At 40.3% G+C, this 24,174-nt stretch overlaps 1 protein-coding gene across 9 annotated transcripts in view; it reads left to right on the top strand.

Moving 5' to 3' along the window:
* Positions 1-24,174, top strand: part of DCLK2 (doublecortin like kinase 2) — a 152,371-nt gene that overhangs the window by 109,846 nt on the left and 18,351 nt on the right. For 5 of the 9 annotated variants that reach the window (XR_006709408.1, XM_045465996.1, XM_045465979.1 and 2 more), the window contains 5 exons: positions 9,132-9,207; positions 10,047-10,155; positions 11,902-11,959; positions 19,973-20,092; positions 20,335-20,481. Coding sequence is in view for 7 of the 9 variants with exons in the window: in XM_045465996.1 (XP_045321952.1) it covers positions 9,132-9,207; positions 10,047-10,155; positions 11,902-11,959; positions 19,973-20,092; positions 20,335-20,481 (510 nt within the window). In the remaining 2 variants the exon portion in view is untranslated. The remainder of the gene's footprint in view (positions 1-9,131; positions 9,208-10,046; positions 10,156-11,901; positions 11,960-19,972; positions 20,093-20,334; positions 20,482-24,174) is intronic. The other 4 variants (XR_006709410.1, XM_045466005.1, XM_045465987.1 and 1 more) reach the window with 2 other exon arrangements.

Below are 24,174 nucleotides of genomic sequence, written 5' to 3'. Positions count from 1 at the left end.
AGGGGCAGAGGGAGAGAGAGGGAATATTAAGCAGGTTGTATGCTCAGTGTGGAGCCTGATGCAGGGCTTGACCCCACAATCATGAGATCACAACCTCAGCTATTTTTAATTTTTTGAGGAATATCTATGTTTTTCACAGTGTCTGCACCAGCTTTCATTTCTACCAACAGTGAATGAGGGGTCCTTTTTCTCCACATCCTCACCAACACTTGTTTCTTGTGTTTTTTATTTTAGCCATTCTGATAGGTGTGTGGTGATACCTCATTGCAGTTTTGATTTGCATTTCCCTGATAATTAGTGACATTGAACATCTTTTCTTGTGTCTGTTGGCCATCTGTATATCTTCTTTGGAAGATTTATGTTATTAAATGCATTTTTAATTTAGCATTTATTGTAATTCATATTGGCTTTCTTTTTTAATGGAATTGATGTTTTTAAAATATTAAATCAAAAATGATAATGGAAGTAAATCTATTTACAAGTAGTACCTAATATACTGACTTAAAAAAATCTTCAATACATTTCAGAGGTTATCTTTTTAAAGAAAAAAAATTTTTCTAAAGTTCTCTTTATATGAGGAGAGGCTGTGAATTGGTACATTATTTGAATAAATTACAAGGATGTGACTATAGTTCTGTAATCTGGAAGCACATTCTAAATATACCACAATGAATATTTTAATGAGTGGGTCTTATACTGGGTGGCATCCCTATATTAATTTAATAGCCTTGGAGGACTTTGTGTTCTCAGAGGAGGGGACAGTGTGAGAATAGCCAAATAGCTCCTGGGCTCTGGAGTCAGATCTGGGTTTAGATTCTGACTCTGCATTTGCTGTGGCATTTGGGCAAGTTATATAACCTCTCTGAGTTTTGGTTTCTTCACATATCAATGGAGATTATAATACCTAATTCATAACATATAAAGTACTTATTTTAGGACTTGGCACAAAGTAGGCATTCAATAAACTGTAATAAGTGTCTTCTTTCCTTTTCTTACAAGGAGAAAGTTGTTCTTTGGCAGTAGATAATTTGCAATGGTTAGATTGTTGGATGAGTGACAGAGAGAACTTAAGGTGGCTGAAGAATTAAAGTTGCTGCCAGAACCTTCCTCCAAAGAGGTTCTCAAACTTGGCCACACATTAGATCATCTGTGGAGCTCAAAAAAATACAGATACCCACACTCTACCCCAGGGATTCTTTACTCTGGGTTGCAACCCAGCAATAGAAGATGTCGGATCATCCCAGGTGATCCTAATGTATAGCCAAGGCCAGAGAAACACTGCTTTACAGCAACAGACAGACCCTGAGGGTTATTCTGTTCTAGAGTATGAAAGTGTAAGAATTAGATTCCTAAGAAGGTTCTTGCGGACAAAGAGTTTATTGCTAGCCAAATTCGGCCCATAGCCTGATTTTCTAAATTCAGTTTTACTGGAACACAGCCACACACTCCGTTTACATGTGGTCTGGGGATGCTTTCATTCTACAATAGGAGAGCTGAGTAATTGTGATAGAGACCATACCACAAAACCTAAAATACTACTCTGTAGCCTTTATTTTTAAAAGTTTGTTTGTTTATTGTTTATTTATTTTTGAGAGAGAGAGAGAATATGCACAAGCAGAGAAGGGCAGGGAGAGAGAAAGGCAGAGAATTCCAAGCAGGCTCCATGCTGTCAGTGCTGAGCCAGACACGGTGGGGCTCGACTTGAGACTTGAACCTGTGAATCTTGAGATCATGACCTGAGCTAAAGCTAAGAGCTGGACACTCAACCAACTGAGCTACCCAGGCACCCCTCCTCGCTAGCCTTTTGCAGAAAATATTTCTGACCCCTGCAGTAGGCCAATTAAAAATTGAATCAGGGTGCCATTTCCCAAGATGCATCAAGAAAGTCGACTCATTATACAATATCTCCTAGATTCTGCTCAAGTGTTTCCTTTTATTAAAAGTCAGAATTAAAGGGGCGCCTGGGTGGCGCAGTCGGTTAAGCATCCGACTTCAGCCAGGTCACGATCTCGCGGTCCGTGAGTTCGAGCCCCGCGTCAGGCTCTGGGCTGATGGCTCAGAGCCTGGAGCCTGTTTCCGATTCTGTGTCTCCCTCTCTCTCTGCCCCTCGCCCGTTCATGCTCTGTCTCTCTCTGTCCCAAAAATAAACTTTGAAAAAAAAATTTTTTTTAAATAAAAAATTTAAAAAAAAAGTCAGAATTAAATAGTGTCCAGCATTATACTCAAAACTCAATATGCTATAATCCATTGATATAGTCATTTCAACTTTTTTTTGAGAATTGCCCATTTTTGAATAAAGCTTTACATTTTTAGTGTAGTACCTAACGTTTCTCTTTAAATTTTAAGTTTTGTGGAAGTTGTAACAATCTACTTACCAAAGAAATTTAACATAGGACACTCTGACTTGATTTCTTACCTAAATGTAGAAAGCTGAAATGTTACTCATTTAGCATTTACTCAGTCAGCCATGAATGCTTTTTTTAATGGTGCTAGCAGTTGAGAACACCTTAGACTTTTTCTGCTCTATTTTCAAGTCTTTTCAAGTTTTTAAAAAATTTTTAAAAAAATCTTTATTTATGTTTGAGAGAGAGAGAGAGGGAGAAACAGAGTGCAAGTTGGGAAGTAATGCGGAGAGAGGGAGACAGAATGCGAAGCAGGCTCCGGGCTCTGAGCTGTCAGCACAGAGCCCGACATGGGGCTCAAACATACGAATTATGAGATCATGACCTGAGCCGAAGTCGGATGTTTAACCGACTGAGCCACTCAGGTACCCCAAGTCTTTTAAAGTTTTCAGCAGAACTGAACAAAATAGAAATAGACTCATAAGTACAGAGAACAGACTGGTGGTTGCCAGAAGGGAAGGGAATTGGGAGATGGTGAAATAGGTGAAGGAGATTAAGAGGTAAAGTATAAGCTAGGAAATATAGTCAATAATATTGTAATAACTCTGTATGATAACAGATAGCAACTGTACTTATCGTATTGAGCATTTTATAATGTATATAAATGTCAGATCACTATGTTGTACACATAAAGCTAATGTAATGTTGCACATCAACTATACTTCAGTTAAAAGAAAGAAAAAAAATATATATCTCTTTCAAGTGCTTAACCTAGTGCTGTTCAGTAGAACATTCTGAGATGATGGGAGATGATGGGAAATGTCCGTATCTGCATTGTCCAATACAGTAGTCACCAGACATGTGTGGCTGTTAGGCACCTGAAATATGGCTAGTGCAACTGAGGAACTGAATTTTCTTAAAATAAAAAGATAAGATAGAATAGAATAAAAAATACATAAAATAAAATAAAATAAAATAAAATAAAATAAAATAAAATAAAATAAAATAAAATAAAAGTGTTCTTAGCAGAAGCAGGTTCTTATGTGTTTCCTTTCCTTGGTTACTCATAAAAATGGACCTGCTGCTGCCAGATGGGGCCATGGAGCCTGGTCACATAATGTTCTCAGCAACATCTCCATGGTCTTTTACATCCCCTTTCCTCCTTGACCAATCAGGGCCTCATTAGGAAACATGCCCCCCCTGACTCCCCACCCCTAAATATAATCACATCTTTTTGAACCAGTTAGTAATTATAGAAGATAATCTTGAAAGAGCCCAGATGCTGCCATCCATTTAGGCTTTATTGAGGAGGATCTCGCTAACATGAAGCATGTAGGCACTTCCTTTGTGCTGTCTCAGCATCATAGTTGCTGATGGAAGCATAAATGCTCATTAGCATTTTAAGAGATTTTAATAAAAATTGTTAGTTCGACAATAGGAATGGGACAGGTTTAATCAAGAACGCCAAATTTTAATCTCTCTGGTGCTAATTCAATCCTTGCTTCAATAAGAGAATAATTCTTAAGAGGGACAGGGAAATACATAAATTGTGCCTGGGAAACTGTGAATTTTGTAGTCCTAGCTTCATCCCCTGCATTTTCATTGCTCTTTGTCTGCATGCCTCTCAGGGCACTGGGAATGCTTTGCTTTATGCTGCACAATAGACACTTCACATTTGCCAGGGATCTGTCCAGGGATCTTGGTGAATACCCAGCTTTTCTTGTACCCTTGGAGCACCAAGCTTCATTGCTGGGGGGTCAAGTGAACTTAATCACTAGCTGTGTGATTCAAGCATTACAAGTCCAGATTCATGCCTTAGTAAAATGGCTGCCTCTCACAGGTGTTCAGAGTCCTTTGTAATCATCAGAACCTTAGCAACCATTTCTTGGAATGAAGAGATTTCCCAGAAAGGTTTTAAGCATGTACATGTGTCTCCTTATAAGATTGTAAACCTCTGGGCGGTAATGATCGTGTCCCTTCATCTTTATATTCTCTAACAATTCAGGCTCGATTATTGCTGAGGGAGGAAAGGAAAGCTGTTGCTGTGTCAAATCATGTCCCTGTCTATTCAGTTGTGCTGTAATAAAATGACTCCCCTTTGTGTTTTCATTTTCCAAGCTTTATTTTCAAATAAAGGAACATTATTTGGGTAGGTAATTAGATATGTCACTCCTGTTAACTCTACAGAGGTTTTTGGTTTTGTTTTGGTAATTGCTTGAGGTTTAGCACTTAAAAAAATTTCAGTTTGAGAATTTTGAAAAATGCCCTTCTTGCCATCAGTATTTGCTAAGAAGTATACACTTCCTGGTGATTTAGTGAAACCTTTGTCAGGTACTCCTGAAAGTATCATTTCATTGGGCCCCCCCCTCACCATGGGCCACTTTCCCTGCTCAGGCTTCTGCCTAGGTCCTGCTCTCTTTAGTTACTAGGGAACCAGTTCCCACACCTGCTCTGTCTCCTGGTCTCTTTCCTTGTTCTTTGCTGCCTCTGAATCCCAACATAAACCGTGTTTGCAATTGCTGGACTGTTACTGAATTCCTGGGATTCAGAATAGGTCAGTGTTGGGGGGTTAATCAAAACAAACACTGGGAAAGTTACAGTGGTTCACAGGAACTCAATTAGTAAACACTCTGAGGAGTCACTCATCCATGTGAAAATGTATATGGAGGTAAAAATGCCTGCATTTTAGTCCCTTCCAAGAGTTCCCTCTTAGAGAAGCCTTGAGTTAGAACACATCAGCTTTCAGTGAACCAAAATATACTCAAATTAGCTCAAGAAAGGGGCTTGTTAGAAGAAAGCTATCTGCTTCCAGGAGAGCTAAGCAAGCAGGCAGGTGTGGGGGAAGGCAGGTACAAAGGCAGGTCTCAGGACTTCAGCAGTGGCCGCGAGGCCTACATACTGCACACCTCCATAGGCTCATAGTGTTTGGAGGAGAGATGGTTTCTGCTCAGCACCCAGGCCTGACTCAGCCAGCTGTGGCCTGAGGGTGTGGGGCTGCCCCATTCTGGGCTGTGAAATTTAGACATGCAGATAAGATGGTCACTGCCCCTGCTGTTTCCAGGTATTAACAGTCCCCCTCCCCCATCACTGTAATCTAGGGGTGAGCAGTGATCAAAAGGGATCTTTCCAGGGCACATGGGTGTCTCAGTCAGACTCTTAATTTCAGTTCAGGTCACGATTTCATGGTTTGTGAGTTTGAGCCCCACATCAGGTTCTGCGCTGAAAGTGTGGAGCCTGCTTGGGATTCTCTCTCTGCCCCTCTCTCTCTGCCCCTCTCCCATTCATGCTTTGTCTCTCTCAAAATAAACTTCATTTAAAAAATTTTTTAGTGTTTATTTTTGAGAGAAAGGAAGACACAGAGTGTGAGCAGGGGAGGAGCAGAGAGAGAAGGAGACACAGAATCCGGAGCAGGACCAAGGTTCTGAACTGTCAGCACAGAGTCTGATGCAGTGCTCCAACTCACAGACCATGAAATCATGATCTGAGCCAAAGTCGGGCATTTAACTGACCGAGCCACCCAGGCACCCCAATAAATAAACTTTAAAAATAAAAAGGGATCTTTCCATTTATTTTTTGGGATATACTTTCTCCAAAATGACATTCTTCTTGTCTTTATTCCATTAAGAATTTGGCTGATATGAATTTTTTAAAGTTTTTTTTTAATGTTTATTCACTTTTGAGAGAAAGCGCGTGCGCAAGTGGGGGAGGGGTGGTAAGAGAGAGGGAGACACGGAATCCAAAGCTGAGCTGTCAGCACAGACCCTGACATGAAGCTTGAACTCACAAACCCTGAGATCATGACCTGAGCTGAAGTCAGATGCCTAACTGACTGAGCCACCCAGGCGCCCCTGGCTAATAGGAATTTAATTTGGATCTCTTATTCACTTGACAGACCGTTTTCAGTCTACGAAGGGTTAGATTAGAAGAGGAATGAATTATGTAGCAAAAGAGCTCTTGTAGCCATTGTACATTCATTCAGTAGTTGGAAAACATTTCTTAGTCACTGGATTCTAGGCTCTATGCTAGGTATTTTAAGGAAAGGTATACTAATAACGACTTATATATATTATATCACATATATGTAATATAATAATGACTAATAATTTATTTTGTACTTACTATATTTTAAGGAAAGGTATACTAATAACTAATAATGACTTAATTACATGTCAGTGAGTTGACACGCTAAATTTGTTTACATGTATGAGCTAATTTAAATTTACTTGCAAATCTTTGAGCTAGGAGCTGCTACTGCCCCTATATTCAAAGTAGAAAATTAAGATTTAAGAAGTTTAAGCAACTTTAAAAAAAGATTCATTTAATGTATAAAATGCATGATAAAAAGTGGTGGGAAACAAATTGGACAGGTAGGTAGGGAGACAAGTCATGGGATTATCCTATTGGTGTTATTCTGTTGGTCACAAAGACCCACTGAGGTTTTAGTCGATCATAGGGGTCATACCAGAACTACGCTTGCAGAAGTTTCCTGGCAATCCTGTGTGGAATGTGGCTGAAACTGAAAGTAACTAAGGAGGCTTTTGATGAGGCTCCAGGAGAAGCCCGAGGAGGACTAGGACCGGCTTGGTAGCTGTGGAAACAGAACTGACTGAAGAACCTTGTAGTTTTCTTTTCGGCTTCCCTTTAAGCCGCCTCTCTGGGCTTTAGTTTTAAACAATCTACCTTTTAAACATTCTAACATAGAATACTGCTGATTCTGGAGTTGCTTTTCATTTCAGCAGGAAAAAAAACAAAAACAAAAACAAAACCAGGAGAAAACAAAAAGGCTAACATGTGAAAAACTTTGTCCTCCATTTACCTTGTGAGAAACAGAATGATTGAACTCCGAGGAGTCTGTGGATGGTGAAGTGTGAGCTGACTGTAGCGTTTTCAAGATAAAGGGTGGCCTGAAAGGGACCCTGCACGTACACACGTTGCTATAGTTATTCTCCATGTCAGAGTGAAGGAGGCAGAACTTGTGAGAAGTATGGTTGCCACTCAGGGCAGGAGCTGACTGGTTGACTCTCAGAACTGCCTTCCCTTGGCCTTAGGTTTCCCAACAGGACATGCTGCTGCTGGTTTTACTGTCCACACAAGGTGTGGCTACATGGGATCTGAGAAAGCAGACCAATTTTTAATGCCTCTTATTCTTGAGACTCATATCTTTTTTTTTTTTTTCAACGTTTATTTATTTTTGGGACAGAGAGAGACAGAGCATGAACGGGGGAGGGGCAGAGAGAGAGGGAGACACAGAATCGGAAACAGGCTCCAGGCTCTGAGCGGTCAGCCCAGAGCCTGACGCGGGGCTCGAACTCACGGACCGCGAGATCGTGACCTGGCTGAAGTCGGTCGCTTAACCGACTGCGCCACCCAGGCGCCCCGAGACTCATATCTTATTCCAGAAGACCTTCTGGATGATCCTATTAGAAGCAATGTGTATAAATCAGTATTGGGCTTTCCTGGGTTTTGAACCAAACTCAGTCTCAGCAAGGTTCTTACTTCATCCAGAGGAAGGGAGTAGGCCCTGTGTCGTTTGTGTTTTTGATCAGCAAGTATTAAATCAGGATTGTGTGTACCAGGCACTGTGCTGCATACGGGAGATGCAGTGATGAATAAGGCACAGCCATTATGGGACAGAGGTACCAGGACAGCTTGGGCATTGAGGCAAGCAGGTATGCACAGCAGTACAAAAGATGTCAAAGAGGCTTCTCAGTATCTGGTAAGTCCTTTGACCTTGGAAGCTCCTGAAAGGATTCATTAAAGAAAGAAAGACAGTTCAAAGAGCAAAATTTGAGTTTAAAAGCCTACGAGCCCTTAGGGATAAAGAAAAAAAGAAAAAAATTCCCTAAGCATACGTAATAGTAAACATGATATGAATAATACGAGTTTTTCTTTTTTTCTTTAAGTTTTATTTATTTTGAGAGACAGTTCTCATGAGCAGGGGAGGGACAGAGAGAGAAGGAAAGAAAATCCCAAGCAGGCTCTGGCCTGTCGGCACAGAGCCTGACGCGGGGCTTGAGCCCACGAAGCTGCCTGATCATGGCCTGGGCCAATCAATATTCAAAAACCAGACGCTTAACCGACTGAGCCACCCAGGAGCCCCTAATATGAGTTTTTTAATTCTTCTAAGGATTACAGATATTTTTGTGACTGGGAACTGCAGCGTCACTGAGTTGGAATCTGTCTTTTAGTTTTATCTTTTATTTCCCTCTGGTTCCTAGTAGTAAAAGTTTTTAACATGCTTAGGAGGAATTCTTGCTGTCTTGGGGTCAGTAAAGAAGAGGGTTGAGCCAGGGCTATACTCTGGATCCTGGAGCCACAGGAGGGTGTGGCAGGTGGTACAGTGCTGGGCATGGGGCTGGAGTTCAGAGAAGGGCTCCCCCATAGGGCCCCCCCTGGGGTCGGCCACAGGGCGGTGGTGGGATCTGGGGACTCGGTGCTGACATTTCTTGGAATTACCTATAGTTGCTTGTTCAGCGGTGGTGCCATGATAGTTTCCTTTACTTTATTCCCCTGAGGTCACAAGCAAAACAGTATCAAAGAGAATAACATACTGTCAAGTTTCCTGACATCCAATCTGAATTGAAAATACTTTAAGGAAGAGATATGTTAAGTGTGTGTGTGTGTGTGTGTGTGTGTGTGTGTGTATGGAAGAGATGAGAAAGAGTTGCCTCCTCTCTTTTTGTATCATTATATGTTTGCACAATATAAGCATCTTCTATTCTTTAAGGATTTGCTAGCTGAATATTTGTAAATTTATCCTGATAAGTAATGGTCACTCTCTTCTTTCAGCAGATTTCTGCACACGGCAGATCTTCTTCGAATGTAAATGGTGGACCTGAACTTGGTCGTTGCATGAGTCCTGAAGGTAGTCCTCAATCTGATGATTTCTTTTATACAGGAAGTTATCCATGTGAACTTGGTGGCCACCCAAAACCCACTTGATGCTAAATTATAATCTTCCTAAACAGGGATGTAATCGTGTCACCAGTTAGCCTATTGAGCTGTAGTGGGTGGGAGTCACTACAAGATATATAAAGTTTCCTTGCTTCTAATTAAGCTAGCCCAATTTCAGATTTTACACTTGGGCTTACGTATTTTTTTCCTTAGTGGCAGTCTGCTCACAAGTCCTACACATAGACTTTCTCTCAATTAGGTAGCAAAAGTATGTTTCCTCATTGGTTATCTGCTATGTGCTGGGCACTGGGGATGCATTGTAAAAGTAGTCATTTTAACCACTTTGTCCTCCTGCCTCTCCCCCTTCCCCTTTTTGAGAAGACTTGGAGGCAGGAGTTAGCCTTCACAGGTATCCCAGCTGGGTGGAATTTTCTTTACTAGAAAATCCTGAGGAGAAATCTTAAAAATTTATAAGATGAGATTAAATCCCCACCATTGTCCCCTTCCCCTTTCTTGAGTGTTAACAGAAAAGTTTACAAAGCTTAGGTTAAGCTTCCTTTTTACTTATTTCAGCTGATGTTTGGGGAATTTGTTAGGTTTATTGATGATGTTTGTTTCAGATTCCACAGCAAGGTTAAAAGCAAATTGGTGATTCAGGCGTTCTCCTCGGAAGATATGCTTAGAAATTTTCTAATGATTCATCATTGACTTAGAAATGAATGCATTGCAATTTATTATTGCCCAGATATGTAGGAATCTAGATGAAATGCTGATGTGTTTGCTAGACTTTGCATTTATCCTTTTGTGCAGGTGTGAATGGAAACAGGTGCTCTGAATCATCAACTCTTCTTGAGAAATACAAAATTGGGAAGGTTATTGGTGATGGGAATTTTGCAGTAGTCAAAGAATGCATGGACAGGTGAGGATAATCATTTGTTCACCTACACATACATTTCTTCCTTAGAGTCTATTCTTACCTGAATGTATGAATAAAATGCCTTCCTGGGAAATCTCTATTTCCCCCTTTCTGGAAAAGTCTGCTGTTAGGATCAGCTGCTTTGTAAGCCCACAGGCAGTTTGACCAGAAAAAATACAGGTATACACACAGAATATGAAGTTGCTTTGTATGCAGTTGAGGTGAGAGATTCATCATTTAAAAAATAAATGTATATAGCACTTACCTGTGTCAGGCACTGTTCTCAGTTAATACTTAGTTGTTTATACTAGTAGTTCAGGATACATGAGCTCTGACTCTATTAAGATCAGAGTCAGCCAACTTTTGCCTATATTAAAATTATATTTTTGCTTATTCAGCTTCATTTTGTTTAAAGTCCTAAATTCTCAAATGGTAAGAAATCCATTCTTTTAAATTCCAGGCCTTTTTTAAACAATATAAAAACTGGAAAAGACTCAGATTAGAGTCTTTTTGTTTATAGACCAATGTCTGACCTGTTGTAAGTGGTAATTTTTATTATTTGTGGGGAATTTTCCAGAAAGTTGTAGGTACAGTTTTTCCATTTCGCCAGTCTCCAATGAAGCTTCGGTGCCCCTTGTAGAGGACGCTTCCCTGCCCTCTATGTTGTTTGACTTAACCCTGGTGCACAGCTTGTGTCCCAGGTAACAAATTAAGCAGCTAAAATATGACATCTGAAGACTCATTAGAAGTCTGAGTCCAGGGCGCCTGGGTGGCTCAGCTGGGTAAGCCTCTGAGTCTTGATTTTAGCTGAGGTCATGATCTTGTTGTTTCTGAGTTTGAGCCCCACATTGGACTCTTGCTGACAGCGCGGAGCCTGCTTGGGATTCTTTCTCTCCCTGTCTCTCTGCCCCTCCCCTGCACATGCTCTAGTGTGCATGCTCTCTCACTCTCAAATAAGTAAAATATATATTAAAAAAAAAGAAATCTGAATCCGTGTTTGGTTTATGTTATGGAGAAGTAATTTAAATGAATGTTATTCTTTTAAGGTCAGCTTCATCAGTATGTACTTTGACTATGTGGCAAAAACAGCTGGACTTGAGAGAACTAATATATTCCAAGAATACTGCTATATTCTTTGCTGAAGTGTTTTCCTATTCTACAGGAAATTTTTTGGCGTGTTCAGATTAAATTATGTTAAAGGTGATTAAAAGTGAAATAACAACATCAACATTTGTATGTCCGAGTAAATGACCAATCTCTTTACTACCAGATATAAGCCTTGAAAGCTATGGATAAAGTGACACCAGATGGAGTTTTGCTGAGAAATAGATATTGAAAGTCTAGGGCTTTTTAATCATTATTAGATTAATGTAAAGATATATTGATAATAGAAAGTTCTCAGTTACTTTGATTCATTTTTCTTAATTTTATTCTGCCTCCTAAGAAAACTATTTTGAGATTTTAGTATGGAAGAAGTTCCTTGTCCAACTCTGATACAATGTGTTTTTAATATGTGAGTTATTTAATAATATTATAATTAATATTTATAAAAGAAGATTGACAGGGTGACTTTGGATTTTTCTTTTTTGGGGGGGGGGTACCTTTCTCCCTGACTCCACTCAACATTGTTCCTGATGTACAGAGGAGGAAGCCAGTCCTTCTTCCCTGAATTTGTACTGTAGAGAAAATCAAGAATGATTGTATCTTTGATTTGTATCTTTAAATTGCCTTTCTCTGTTTGTCTCATAGGTCCACTGGAAAGGAATTTGCCCTAAAGATTATAGACAAAGCCAAATGTTGTGGAAAGGTACAGTATACATAAATGTTGTATCAAAGAAACTGAGAAACCTTGGTGTGAGGTGTTTGCTGGAATTTATGTGGACATTGACAAGGCCTTAACAGGAATAGGCCACTGATCAAAAATGGGGGAAGCACTATGAAGCTGGGGTTTTTTGTTTGTTTGTTTTTGTTTTGTCCTGTCATTGTTTCAAAAATTTAATCATAAAACAATAAATTGAGTTCATGTGGTCTTAGCTATCAAAAATGTAAGCTCTTTTCTTTGGGAGATGCCTATTTCCAAACCCAGCAATCCCCAGAAGATATGTCAAGAACCGTGATGGGTCTAAGACTTTACCCTGCTTTCAAACTAACAAATTAGCCTGCTAGCTTTATGGATTCTGGCAGAAGACACCAGGTTGCTGGGTCAGTGACAGAAGACTTTATTCCTCATGGCACAAGAGGTGGCTTTGGTTCCCCGTAGCTCTCAAGTCCCACAAAAGTGATGCAGAAGGGCTGCTGCAGTCGCTGTGCACACAAGATGTTTCCATCACAGTTGAGGGTCCTCAAGCTTAATAAACCCCCAGTCTTATGAAGGGGCTCCTACCAAACCTGTCCAAATCTTGCCCCAGAGGAGAACTTTATTTTTATTACCATGGTCAGGAACCAAATCTGTCCTCTACCTCTGAGGGAGACCCTAACTCTACCCTTGGGAAGATAGTTTGTCACAAAAGCTGATGAAGATGTGCAGAAACACCATGAAGAATTGTCCTCTCCGCCCCCCGACACCAGATGAACTTTTTTCTCCCGTCCCACTCTCAAGCTGGGCTGGGAAAGATCAAATGATGAAGTGCTGCTGGAGTATTGCTAAGTTAATTATGTTTGAAAAATATTCTATAACAGGGATGACAAAGACTTTTTTAGATTACTTTCTGGTAGCATAGCATTTAAGAGAGCAAGTCTCTCGAACTCAGTAACACATGTGGCTATCTGAAATGTGGCTAGTCTGAACTGAAATGTAGATGTAAAATGCACAGTAGATTTTTGAAGACTTAAAAAAAGAATGTGGTACCTCATTAATGTCTTTTGTATTTACTGCATGTTGAAACAATAATACTTTGGAAAAATTGGGTTACATAAGTTATTTTATCTGCTTCCTTTTACATTTCTTAATGGGGATATGAGAAAATTTAGATTTGTATGTGTGGATCACATTATATTTCTGTTGAACAGTGCTGTTCTAGTGCCATATTGTATAAAGTTGAGTCTTGGTTCCATGCCTCTTTTTGTTCCGTTATCTTGGAAAAGTTACTTAATCCCTAAAATGTGGTTGTTAATAAAATCTAAGACACAAGGTCATCATGAGTATTAACTGAATTAAGATACGGAAAAAATGTAGAGAAGTATCAGTATATAGGAATTTAACACATATTAACTGTTAACATTATTTATATGCCACAGGAATTCAGAATTTATAATTAGGAGAATTTGAAGTGATAGTAGTAATGTTATATTTATGAAACTCGTAAACTAGTCTTAATTGGATTTGTATAAAATTGTGAATTCTTAAAAAACTTAAAGTATTATTATTATGGTGAAGTTTCAGAAAGGCAAAAGGCACATTTGTCATATCTTTTTTTTTTTTTTTTTTTTTTTGCCACACTGTGACAGCTTATGAAGCTGAGGCTATCCGAAATGCCCACCCCCCCTTTTCTTTGAAGAATAAGGTTTTTTTTACAGTTAATTTTTGTTAAGTAATTCTGTGTGCTTTTGCTTGTTCTAACAATATTATTAAATTTTTAACTGCAAAGCCTTTTCCCCAGATGCAAGTGTTGCTCTTTCTGGTATGGTGTGCTCTAGGCAGAATGTGTCATAATTTTGGGAGCCCAGTTCTAAACAACTGTATTACTCAAAAAAGTAAAATAATAATAATAATAATAATAATAATAATAATAATAATGATAATAATAATTGCTATGGTAGGGATATTGTTTACCTGATTAAACCTTAAGTAGCTGTTTTAGTAGTTGAGAAAAAGCTCTTTATATGCAAAAACTTTTAATCTGGTGCACTAAGTGTTGAGGCAAATGATTAGGTCACTTTAAACATTTGGATCTGTTTTTCCTTGTTATTAAATGTCATTCTATTTTTATAATTCATGATCATATACCTATTTGCATTCTTACATTTTGCTTATTTGAGCAACTATTTCAATATTGACTATATAAAATTATAATTTTATTTATTTATTTATTTAGACTTTTTTAAAAAGTTTATTTTGAGAGAGAGAGAGTGAGAGAATCCCAAGTAGGCTCCATGCTGTCAGCGCAGAGCCCAATGTCTGGCTTGATCCTATGAACTGTGAGATCATAACTTGAGCCAAAATCAAGAGTCAGATGCTTAACCAACTGAGCTACCTACGCACCCCTAAAATTATAATTTTAGCCCTTGCTTTGTTCCAAATAAGTTGCTTTTTCCATTAAATATTACTTTTAGAAAAAAAAATGGTATAGATAATTTGTTTTTAAAAACAAAATTTAGGGGCGCCTGGGTGGCACAGTCGGTTAAGCGTCCGACTTCAGCCAGGTCACGATCTCGCGGTCCGTGAGTTCGAGCCCCGCGTCGGGCTCTGGGCTGATGGCTCAGAGCCTGGAGCCTGTTTCCGATTCTGTGTCTCCCTCTCTCTCTGCCCCTCCCCCGTTCGTGCTCTGTCTCTCTCTGTCCCAAAAATAAATAAACGTTGAAAAAAAAAAATTAAAAAAAAAGAAAAAAAAAACAACAAAATTTAGAGGGTAGTATAGTGGAATTAGCTACTATTCTGTGGTATTGTCAGTTACCTCTGCTTTGTGGGTTGTACACAGAAAAATTAATAATGCTGACAATGATATTTGTGTTTTACTAAAATGTATAATCTATCCAGGCTTGGACATAGAAAAATTTTGCACATTACCTGTAATGCCTTGCTCAACAAGATATACCAGTTTCACTGATAAGAGAAATTCAGATTAAATAGCTTCCCAAAAGTCCCACAGAGGCAGAACAGTGATTGGAATTTTGTGCTAGTTGGTGCCATATCCTATTACGTTAGCCAGTCTGCCATGTTCCCTATCCAAGTTCAATTTATTCATTTGTTCACTTAATAAGAACCTGGGAAAAAAGTGTTTAACCTTTCTGGCCTTCTGTTTGCTTTTCTGTAATTTCCATATACATTGTTAGATTGGTTTGCTCATGTTCCTAAAATTTAACGTGTGTGCAGGAAACTGCTAGGAAGAGTGTAATTTAGCATATAAATTAATACCAGTTCTGTAGAGAATGTTAGGGGAGTTTGGAGGTAACACATGAGAGAGAAGTTAGGTGACCGGTGAAGATGCCAGAGAGCAAGCATTCGAGCTGGGTGTCGAGCAGTGGGGAGGATTTCAATAGGCAGCAAGGAAAACAAGGAAAGCAAGGAAGCAAGGAAAGCCTTCCAGGTGGCCTGCATTGCCTGAGCAAGGGCACAGAGGATGGAAAATGTGTTAGGTGCTTCTAAGTAGGAGGTTATTGCAAGCCGTGCTGTGGGGCCACATTTATGGACGCTGTTGAGAAGGCTGTGATGTGTGTAAATTTAAGAATTCTTCCATATCTAGTGGTCTAAATAATACTCATTCTAAATGATTATTTATTAAATTTGCACAAGGTATGAAGCTCTGAGCTTTCTGTTATGGTGCCGCATCCTTCGCTTGGGGATGCATCCTTCACTTCCCACAGTTATGTATTCATTATCTACATGTAATGGAACCTAGCGCAACGTAAACCCAAATGTATATTGTATTAGCTTCCTGAGACTGTTGGAATAAATTACCACAAACTTGGTGGCTTATAACAGCAGGAATTTATTCTCTCACAGTTCTCGAGGCCAGAAGTCTGAAATCCATGCTCCCTTTGGTGCTCTAGAGGAAAATCTGTTCTTTGAGTAGCTTCTGGTGGCTGATGGCATTCCTTGTCTTGTGGCCACGTCGCTCCAACCTCTGCCTCTTGTCTTCACATCACTTTCTCTTCTATGTGTTTATTTTACCTCTTCTGTTTGTGAAATCTCCCTCTGTTTCCCTTCATAAGGACAATTGTGATGGTACCCAGATAGTCCAGAGTTATTTCCTCATTGCAGAATCCTTAATCACATCTGCAAAGACCCTTTCTCCAAATAAGGTACCGTTTACAAGTTCCAGGGGTTAGGCCTTGGTATCTGTGGGTGGCCATCATTCAATCCACTCCATACATCTACCATGGAAATCACATGGGGTGATCTGAACATTTTCTCTCTCTTACTGTATTATCCTCAGCAATACTCATTAAGCAGTGTGGATACCACCTGGAAAGTCACCGTTGGCCAAGAGCAATGTGCAATGTGCTTATTCACTCAGGCATTTCACAACTATGTTCGTTGCTGGAGAGCAAGGTTGAACAGAAGCTTCCAGACAGCAGGATGAGAGCAGTGGTTGGAACAGTGGGAATTGAGGAAAGTAAGAACAGTGCCTCACTCAGCCATGGTTGAGTAGGGGAGTCTATTTAGAGGAGGAGAGGTCCAATCTAGACCTGAGGAATACATAGGAGTTCCCCCGAGGAGTGGAGGAGGTGGGTGGGAATTCCAGACAGAGAAAACTTTTGCAAATTTCTAGAGGTCCAAGTGAGAGATTGGTAATAGGGATAGAGGTGAAAGGACGGATTCAGAGGCTGTTGAGAAGGTCTCCTGGCAGGGATTTGGGATTGAGGGGCTGTTGGTAGCAGATGAGGGAAGGGCTTGGGGATTCCTGTCTGACTTGGACAGCCAAGTTCATTCAGTGAGACAGAAGGCACAGGAGGAAAGGGCTGCTTTGTGGGGCTGGGGTGGGTGGAGACAAGATGATGAGTCTGGTTTGGGAGAGTTGTTTATTCCCTAATCCATTTCTCTCTCCACCCCCACTCCCCCTTTTATACATTAAAAACCACCACAGCCAAAGATAAGGTGGTATCCTTTGCCAAGTTAGCAGTTTTCTTTGTTATTTACTCTCACTCAGAACCATGGACCACTGCCATGAAATGATTCATATGTAAATTATTTGGAGTTAGAATCCTGAATCACTTAACATGAATAATGGTAGATGGCTGAATAATGTAAGTTCACTGCAGTTCAAGATAAAAGTGACGTTCATATTGCATTCAGAGATTTTTTTTCTGACAAATGTAATCTATAGAGTTTACATATTAGAAACAAAGATTACATGTGGGTTGCCTAAGAAATAGGAAGATGACATTTGGAAAGATTTTTATAGACTACTTTTGTTTTGCTTCCGATAATGATTAGTTTAAAAAGTGGATTGTTCCTTCCTAGACAATTTTACAGGCATAGTTCAGAGGTTGGAAGACAAAGGCTAACATCTCCCACATTCCAACAGAAACATTCACTGTGTGCTTAGAATACAAGCCATTGTGGAGGAGAGTACTGAAGCTGAGATAACACACAGTGGTGGAGAAAATGTTGCAGGACCTGCTCAGTGTTTCCAGTGTAACACTGCCGGTGGTCCTGGGGGAGGTTCCATGATGCAGAAAGTTCCCAAGAAGACGTTCTCTTGGGCCCTTTATTGAAAAAGATAACTTTTGAAAGGTGTAGTCTCCTTAGGTGGTAGACATCTTATTTTAACTCCAGTTTGACAGAGCTCCTGGGGTACTGGTAATGGGGATTACTTTACATATGTCACTCTAAATTAGCATCACTAACAGAGCCTCTGAATAGAGGTAAATTTACAGACTCTTCCAACTTCAGAGGAGAACTGAAGTGATAGATCCATTTAGCCTGAAAACAAAATGCCTCTTTTACTGCGGTGGTAGTAACTCCTGTCATCTTGGCTTCATGTAGAGTGAATTAAGTGCATTTGCTCGCCTTTGCATGTTCACAAAAGTACATCTAACTCTGCTTGTTAGTGCAATAAAAGACAAGCCTGGCACAGATGATCCAGAGGCCTCTAAGTAAGTGAACAAATGTGGAGGGTTTGCTGAGTCTTTATTTCTGTGTCCACAAGGAGTTGGCTGAGGGACCAGGGCACTGTCTGCTGCTTTGTGCTGTGGCTCTGTAACTTAGACATAGGAGTTTGGAAACAGGTAGGTGGCCCTGTCCCCAGCCTCCCAGCCGTGGTGCGCTAGGGTCTGAGAACCGCCGCTCTTCCCGGAGATTTGGGAGCATTTGCTGAGTCTCAGGCTGGGCATAGACTTCCCACCCCTGCTCATTAAGGGGTATAGATTCTCCTCCCTGCACAAAGTCTAGTGTGGTTCTGAGTTACACCGCAACTCAGTGTAATACACCTCTAGTTTCTATCTTTTCAAGGAATCAAGTATTTTCAGCTTTGCAGCTGTCATTTTCACTTTGAAAAATTCTTTTTACTGAAGGATTCCTCTTTAAAAGGTTAGATATTGTGGAGCAGCTGGGTGGCTCAGTGGGTTGAGTGTCCGACTCTTGATCTCAGCTCAGGTCTTGATCTCAGGGTGGTGAGTTCAAGCCCCACCTTGGGCTCTGCACTGTGCATGAAGTCTACTTAATAATTAAAAAAAACAAGGTGATGTTGTGTAATGTAGCACAAAAAATGTGAGCTTGGATGTCAGAAACCTAGGTTTGCATTTACCTCAAAAGGCTGTTCTAAGGATAAAGTGTTAAGACATTACACAAGTACTTTGCAAAGCGACTGACAAATAGTGACTAGATTCCTAGTAAATGTTGCTTCTTTTCCTACTTCTGTTTAGCATTTGCACTGTCATTTGCCAACACGGACTGAGTGATTACTAGGACAAGCACGGGGCATTCAATGCTCAGGAAACGCTCCACATGTGTGGGAGCTAGCACAGATATTCTGTGGATGCTATTCTTTTGTTATAATGTGTACTTCATCTATTGTCAGAGTATTTGAGGTGGCTTAGAGTAAAATGATATGTACACATGGATGCGTGAAGATAAGACAAGAACCTAAATGATATCTTGACCTAAAGATAATTCTCTTACTGCAGTGGACACTAAATTTGGTTCTGAGATTCATGTTAGCAAAGGCAAAAGGGACGATATGAGGGACATACACACACATATGGGTGTATACATATGTGCGCATGTAGGTAGCAAATGATATGTCTTAAACAGTAAGCTTTAGGTATAAGTTACATTTGAAAACCTAGAATGTGTCAGAGGGCAGTTAGTTAATTTCACAGAGCATATCCTAAATTCAAAGTAATTCATTATTATAGCTACTGAGGATCAACAAATGTGATATTATTGAAATATTTTCATGTCTCATAATAAAGTAGAGCAATAGTTACACATGATTCATGGTTGGTATATCGAGAATAATTCCTTAATGCTGTGGGTAAACATTTTTGCTACAGTTGCTGATCCTGGCTGCATGACTCACAACGATTGATAAGTAGTATTTTCAGGCAAGTGGTTAGAAATAAAATGAGAACCGTGGTCCCTATGGTACTCTGTTTTGTGACTTCTGAAATACAAGATAATAAGGAACATCCTTCTGGGGAGTGATTCTACATCCAGCCATAGAGGAAAAACTTTTTTTTCCCCTTTGTAAATTTCAACATGAAACTCAAATTCATATTAGTAATGGTTTAAAAACAACAAAAAATTTAATGCTCAAGTTGTATTCCATACACATGCAAATTTCCTTGTATACTTGATCTTAATTTTGAGTGTTACATTCACATTAAAAAAGTGGTTCCATATGAATCACAAAGCACAGTGCTGTGTGCCCAAGCTGACAGTGTCATGACCTCTTAAGGTGCTGAAGAGATAAGAAGGCAGTATGTTTTATGTGCCAGGACAACACCATTGAGATAATCAGTTCCTTTTTGTTGGTGACAATGACACGTTACACTGACTTGTCCTGTCCCTATGGAAACCAGCTTGGCCAGGGTTTGGTTTGCTTTGCGCCAAGGGGGATGCTTCCCGTCTGCAGACTATTGCACCCTCCAGGTTATAGAAATCAGGCAGATGGTTCTGTGGTGTCTGATCCACCTCTCTAACCCCTTCCTTTGACAGGAGCACCTGATTGAGAATGAAGTGTCAATCCTGCGCAGGGTGAAACATCCAAATATCATCATGCTGGTTGAAGAGATGGAAACAGCTACTGAGCTCTTTCTGGTGATGGAATTGGTCAAAGTAAGAGGATGGAGAGATGTCAGGAGATTTCATTGGTGCCAAATCCCAAGACTTAACCATGTTCTTGAAGGACCTAATTGGAAAAAATGATCTCCTACCTTGAAACTTTCATTATTTGTCATCATTTTTCATTGCACTTATGTCATTTTTTCATCTGCTCCAGGCTGATGAACCTTCTTTGTTACCTTCACAGGATTGTCACTGTTGACATTTTGCTGTGTTCTTTTTTATGTGTCCATTAGGGTGGGGATCTCTTTGATGCAATTACCTCTTCAACCAAGTACACTGAGAGAGATGGCAGCGCGATGGTGTACAACCTGGCCAACGCCCTCAGGTATCTTCATGGCCTCAGCATTGTGCACAGAGACATCAAGCCAGAGAACCTCTTGGTACGTCATCTCTGCTGTTTTTGTTCTAAGTCATACCTCTCTCCCTTTGAAATGACATGATCTCATGCAAACAGTATCATTTCAGAGTCTATACCAATCCTGCAATAAGGGATTGAGAGAATTTAAATGAAGGGACTCAGCATGACTCAAGTTAGTGACCAGTGACCATAAAGCATTAGTGGATTTCTTGAATTGATATGTATTTCTGTATTTATTGTTTATCAGACATTAGAAAATACGTTTCCATTTACGGTTTTTTTTTTTAAGTTTATTTGTTTTGAGAGAGAAAGTGAGAGAAAGAAAGGGGCAGAGAGAGAGGAAGACAGAGAATCCCAAGCAGGCTCCACACTGACAGCACAGAACCTGATGTGGGGCTTGAACCCATGAAGTTTGGCTCAAGTCATGAGCCAAAACCAAGAGTTGGTTGCTTAATGGACTGAGCTACCCAGGCACCCCACATTTACATCTATGTTTTGATTGATGGTACTGACTAAAGAAAGGTGAGAAGGAAAATTATTTTATGAGGTAAAAATTCTGAAGAATAAATCAGAGAATGAGAAGCTTATAGGAGGCGAAAGTAGAATATGACGGTTTGTTTACATGCAGAACAGAACTTTGGGAATAATTTAGTCCATTTATCTCAGCTTTACAGGTACAGAAATTGAGACTCAGATGTTGATTTTTCTTGTTTACAAGTCTTATTTGTCCCACTGTTCTACAGAAGAAAGTCTGTGGCACTTGGAGGGCCTCATAATCTGGTCCCAGTTTACCTTTTTAGTCTCTTCTCCTGTTACCGACCCTTCCCCACCCATCTGGCCAGAGTGACACTCCCCTTCATGTCATATTTAGCACACCTCCATGGTGGCCTTAATAAACACAGCTTACTAATTGGGCTAATCTTTGTGTCCACATTGTAGAGGAATTTTAGAGAAGCTGATAAGGGACTTCTTCACACATTCCCCCCAGACACAAACAAGACCATTTTTTTCCCTCTATTTCTACCTTTCAGGGCTGAGTATCATCATCGTTACTGCTTAGGTGAGGTTATCTGAGTATTTTATATCATGATAATACAAACCCAAGTTTTCCTGTCCTTACTCATTAGACTGAACTTTATCAATACCATTACATATCATTGCTTATTTCCATACTGGTCTACATTTGAAATGCTACCTCTCCCAGCGATGTGGCAAATGTATTCATCTTATAAGGCACTGAGCAAAAGGCATGTCCTCTCTGACATCATTCCTGACTCCCTGGACCGAGTCAGTCATGGCCACCTCTAGTTTTGCTCACATGCCCTGATGTGGTGAGTTTATCATGTGCTTGTCTGTCTCCTTCTGTAGGTAAGCACCATTAAGGGCAAGGTATGTATCTTAATTATTTTTATGTCGTCAGTGCCTTGGACAGTTTCAAGGAAACATGGTGTGGTGGATGTGGAGTAAATGGTTGTTGACTAACCATTGACAGTCACTTAGCTAGCTAGCAGTGAGTACTCACTCAAACACAGGTCTTTATAACTTGTCTCATACTTGTACTATACAAATAATTGTGGAAAGGAATATGCATTGATGTTTAGGATTTAAGGCCATCCTGGGGGCTTTCTGCTAATCCAGAGTATCCATTTTCCCCTTTTGGTAATATCATTTGATGATTTCTGAGTATCCATTTGAAAGTTTATGAGCTTTTTCCTTCCTGTCTTCTGCCTTGAGGAATTGTGTTCCATGTCTAGATTTTCCTCTTAGGAAAATAAATATCCCTTCTCTGTAAAACAGGATGTATGATGGACTTCATTTTACGATCTCTAAGGAGGACTGGGCCTCAGGATAGAAGTGAGAATATGGTGTTCTCCCCTCAAAACAGTCTTCTCACCTGTTACAGGCCCAGGGTCCTCCACCAGGTGACGAAGGTTGGCCAGGGGCTTCACAAGCAACGGTGACAGGGCTTTCTCTGGCAGCAGCCAGACATAAATGCCATGGTATTAATGAGGATGCCTCCTTTATTTCTCCCTTCTGTCCATGGCCCACCTCACGCTGTTGGCTGCATGTACTGATGTTTTCTGAAAATACAGACCTGCAGGTCTCTAGGGACAATTGGTTTCTGTGGCACCAGCCCATTCTGTAGCTTTGAATGTCGAGGCCCTGTGAGGAAGGCAACTGAGGCATTAGTGAACTTGCCTGTAAACCAGGGAATGTGCATTTCCCAGCTCATTGATTCCACTCTCCCCTCCCATGTCTTCTCTCGTTTACTCACAATGTGTATACCATCTCAGAATCTGATACCTTATCCTTTTATCACGCATCAAAGGAAGAGAATATGATGGAGATGGGTGTCTCCAAGATGATGTGTCTCAGAATATAACCAAGCAATTGGAATCAACTTTGTTGTCTAGTCTAACTTGCCCTAGATGAGTCTTCACCCCTCTTCAAGACCTGCACCAGCCCCAGTGTGCTACCCAAAAGGGAAGGGAAGGAGGATATCTGGATGAGGCTAATGTGTGCTCTAAAAGAGTCAGGCTTTGGAAACCTTACCTGCACATATCTAAGTAAAATATGTACCTGCCATTGAAAATTGAACTAGACCACTCTGCAGATCCTAGATTGAGTCAGCAGGTCAGAATTGCCCTAGGATGAGAAAGTGCCATTGAGGCACTAGAAGTAAGTACACAGAGTGACCATCGGCCTCTCCCTACTCTAAAAATGAATTCCGTTTTTAAACAGCAGAGCATTCAGACATCTGATTTGCATCCCCTTCTCTGGTAGCGGTGTCATAATTTAAAACCCTGCCAGCAGAGATGTATGGGTCGGTGTGTCAGGGAGCACTGGGGTGGCCATTAATGCTGTGAGTTACAGCCTGGTGGTGCCCTGTCAGACTTAACTATGAGAGACCAGTGATAAATTCCGCTTTTCCGGGAGTTCTGGGGACCGAGGAGAGTAGAGGCTTGGTTTCTCCTATTTGAAGCCCTTCTAAATCATTATGTTGACATTTTATTTAGAGAACGTGCAGCGTTTACTCCGTATGTGGGATCTGCATTCCTCACATTTTTAACTTTTGCATTCTGAGCGCAACTTTTGACAGAGCATCTCTCAGCTTGTGGTGGGGCGTTTGAACACCACAGGGCTAGAATTCTCACAGTTGTGATTGCTTAAATTCATTCAGAATCTGCGTAGGGGTGCAGGCTGCAGCCGGGGTTCTGCCAGGCCTACTCTCACTTTCAGACACAGAATCTGTTGCAGGATGGTGTAGTGGGATGGTAATGGTTTTGGTTGGAATCCCCACTTGGTAGCTACTGGTAACTTGAGTTCTGTATGCCTCAGTTTCCTCATCTGAAAAACACGGGTAACAGTTATTTTCCTAATCACCCAGGGGGGTGACTCTGAGGTCCAGTGAGATAATGTGTGGGAGAATATTGGCATCTCTGGAGTTCTGTGAGGATGTCAGTAACTGGGGAGAGAACTAAGCACACTGCCAGAACAGAAGGCCTTTCTCTGGGGTCCCTATGCATTTGTCCACCTCTTTTTTAAAATCATTCTCTGAAAGGAAAGCCATATGTGTTTATATGTCAGTGTCATTCTCTTAAAGCTATGTACAAATGTGTGTCTATATGTGTAGATTTATAGATATTTTTTCCTGCTTTGAAGAGACTCTCCAGCTAATATTTGAAATTTACTCATATTATCTTTCACATATTTG

This window comes from Leopardus geoffroyi, chromosome B1 (genome assembly GCF_018350155.1).
Source record: "Leopardus geoffroyi isolate Oge1 chromosome B1, O.geoffroyi_Oge1_pat1.0, whole genome shotgun sequence".
Classification (NCBI taxonomy): Eukaryota; Metazoa; Chordata; class Mammalia; order Carnivora; family Felidae; genus Leopardus; species Leopardus geoffroyi.
This window is presented reverse-complemented; position numbering and strand designations above follow the sequence as displayed.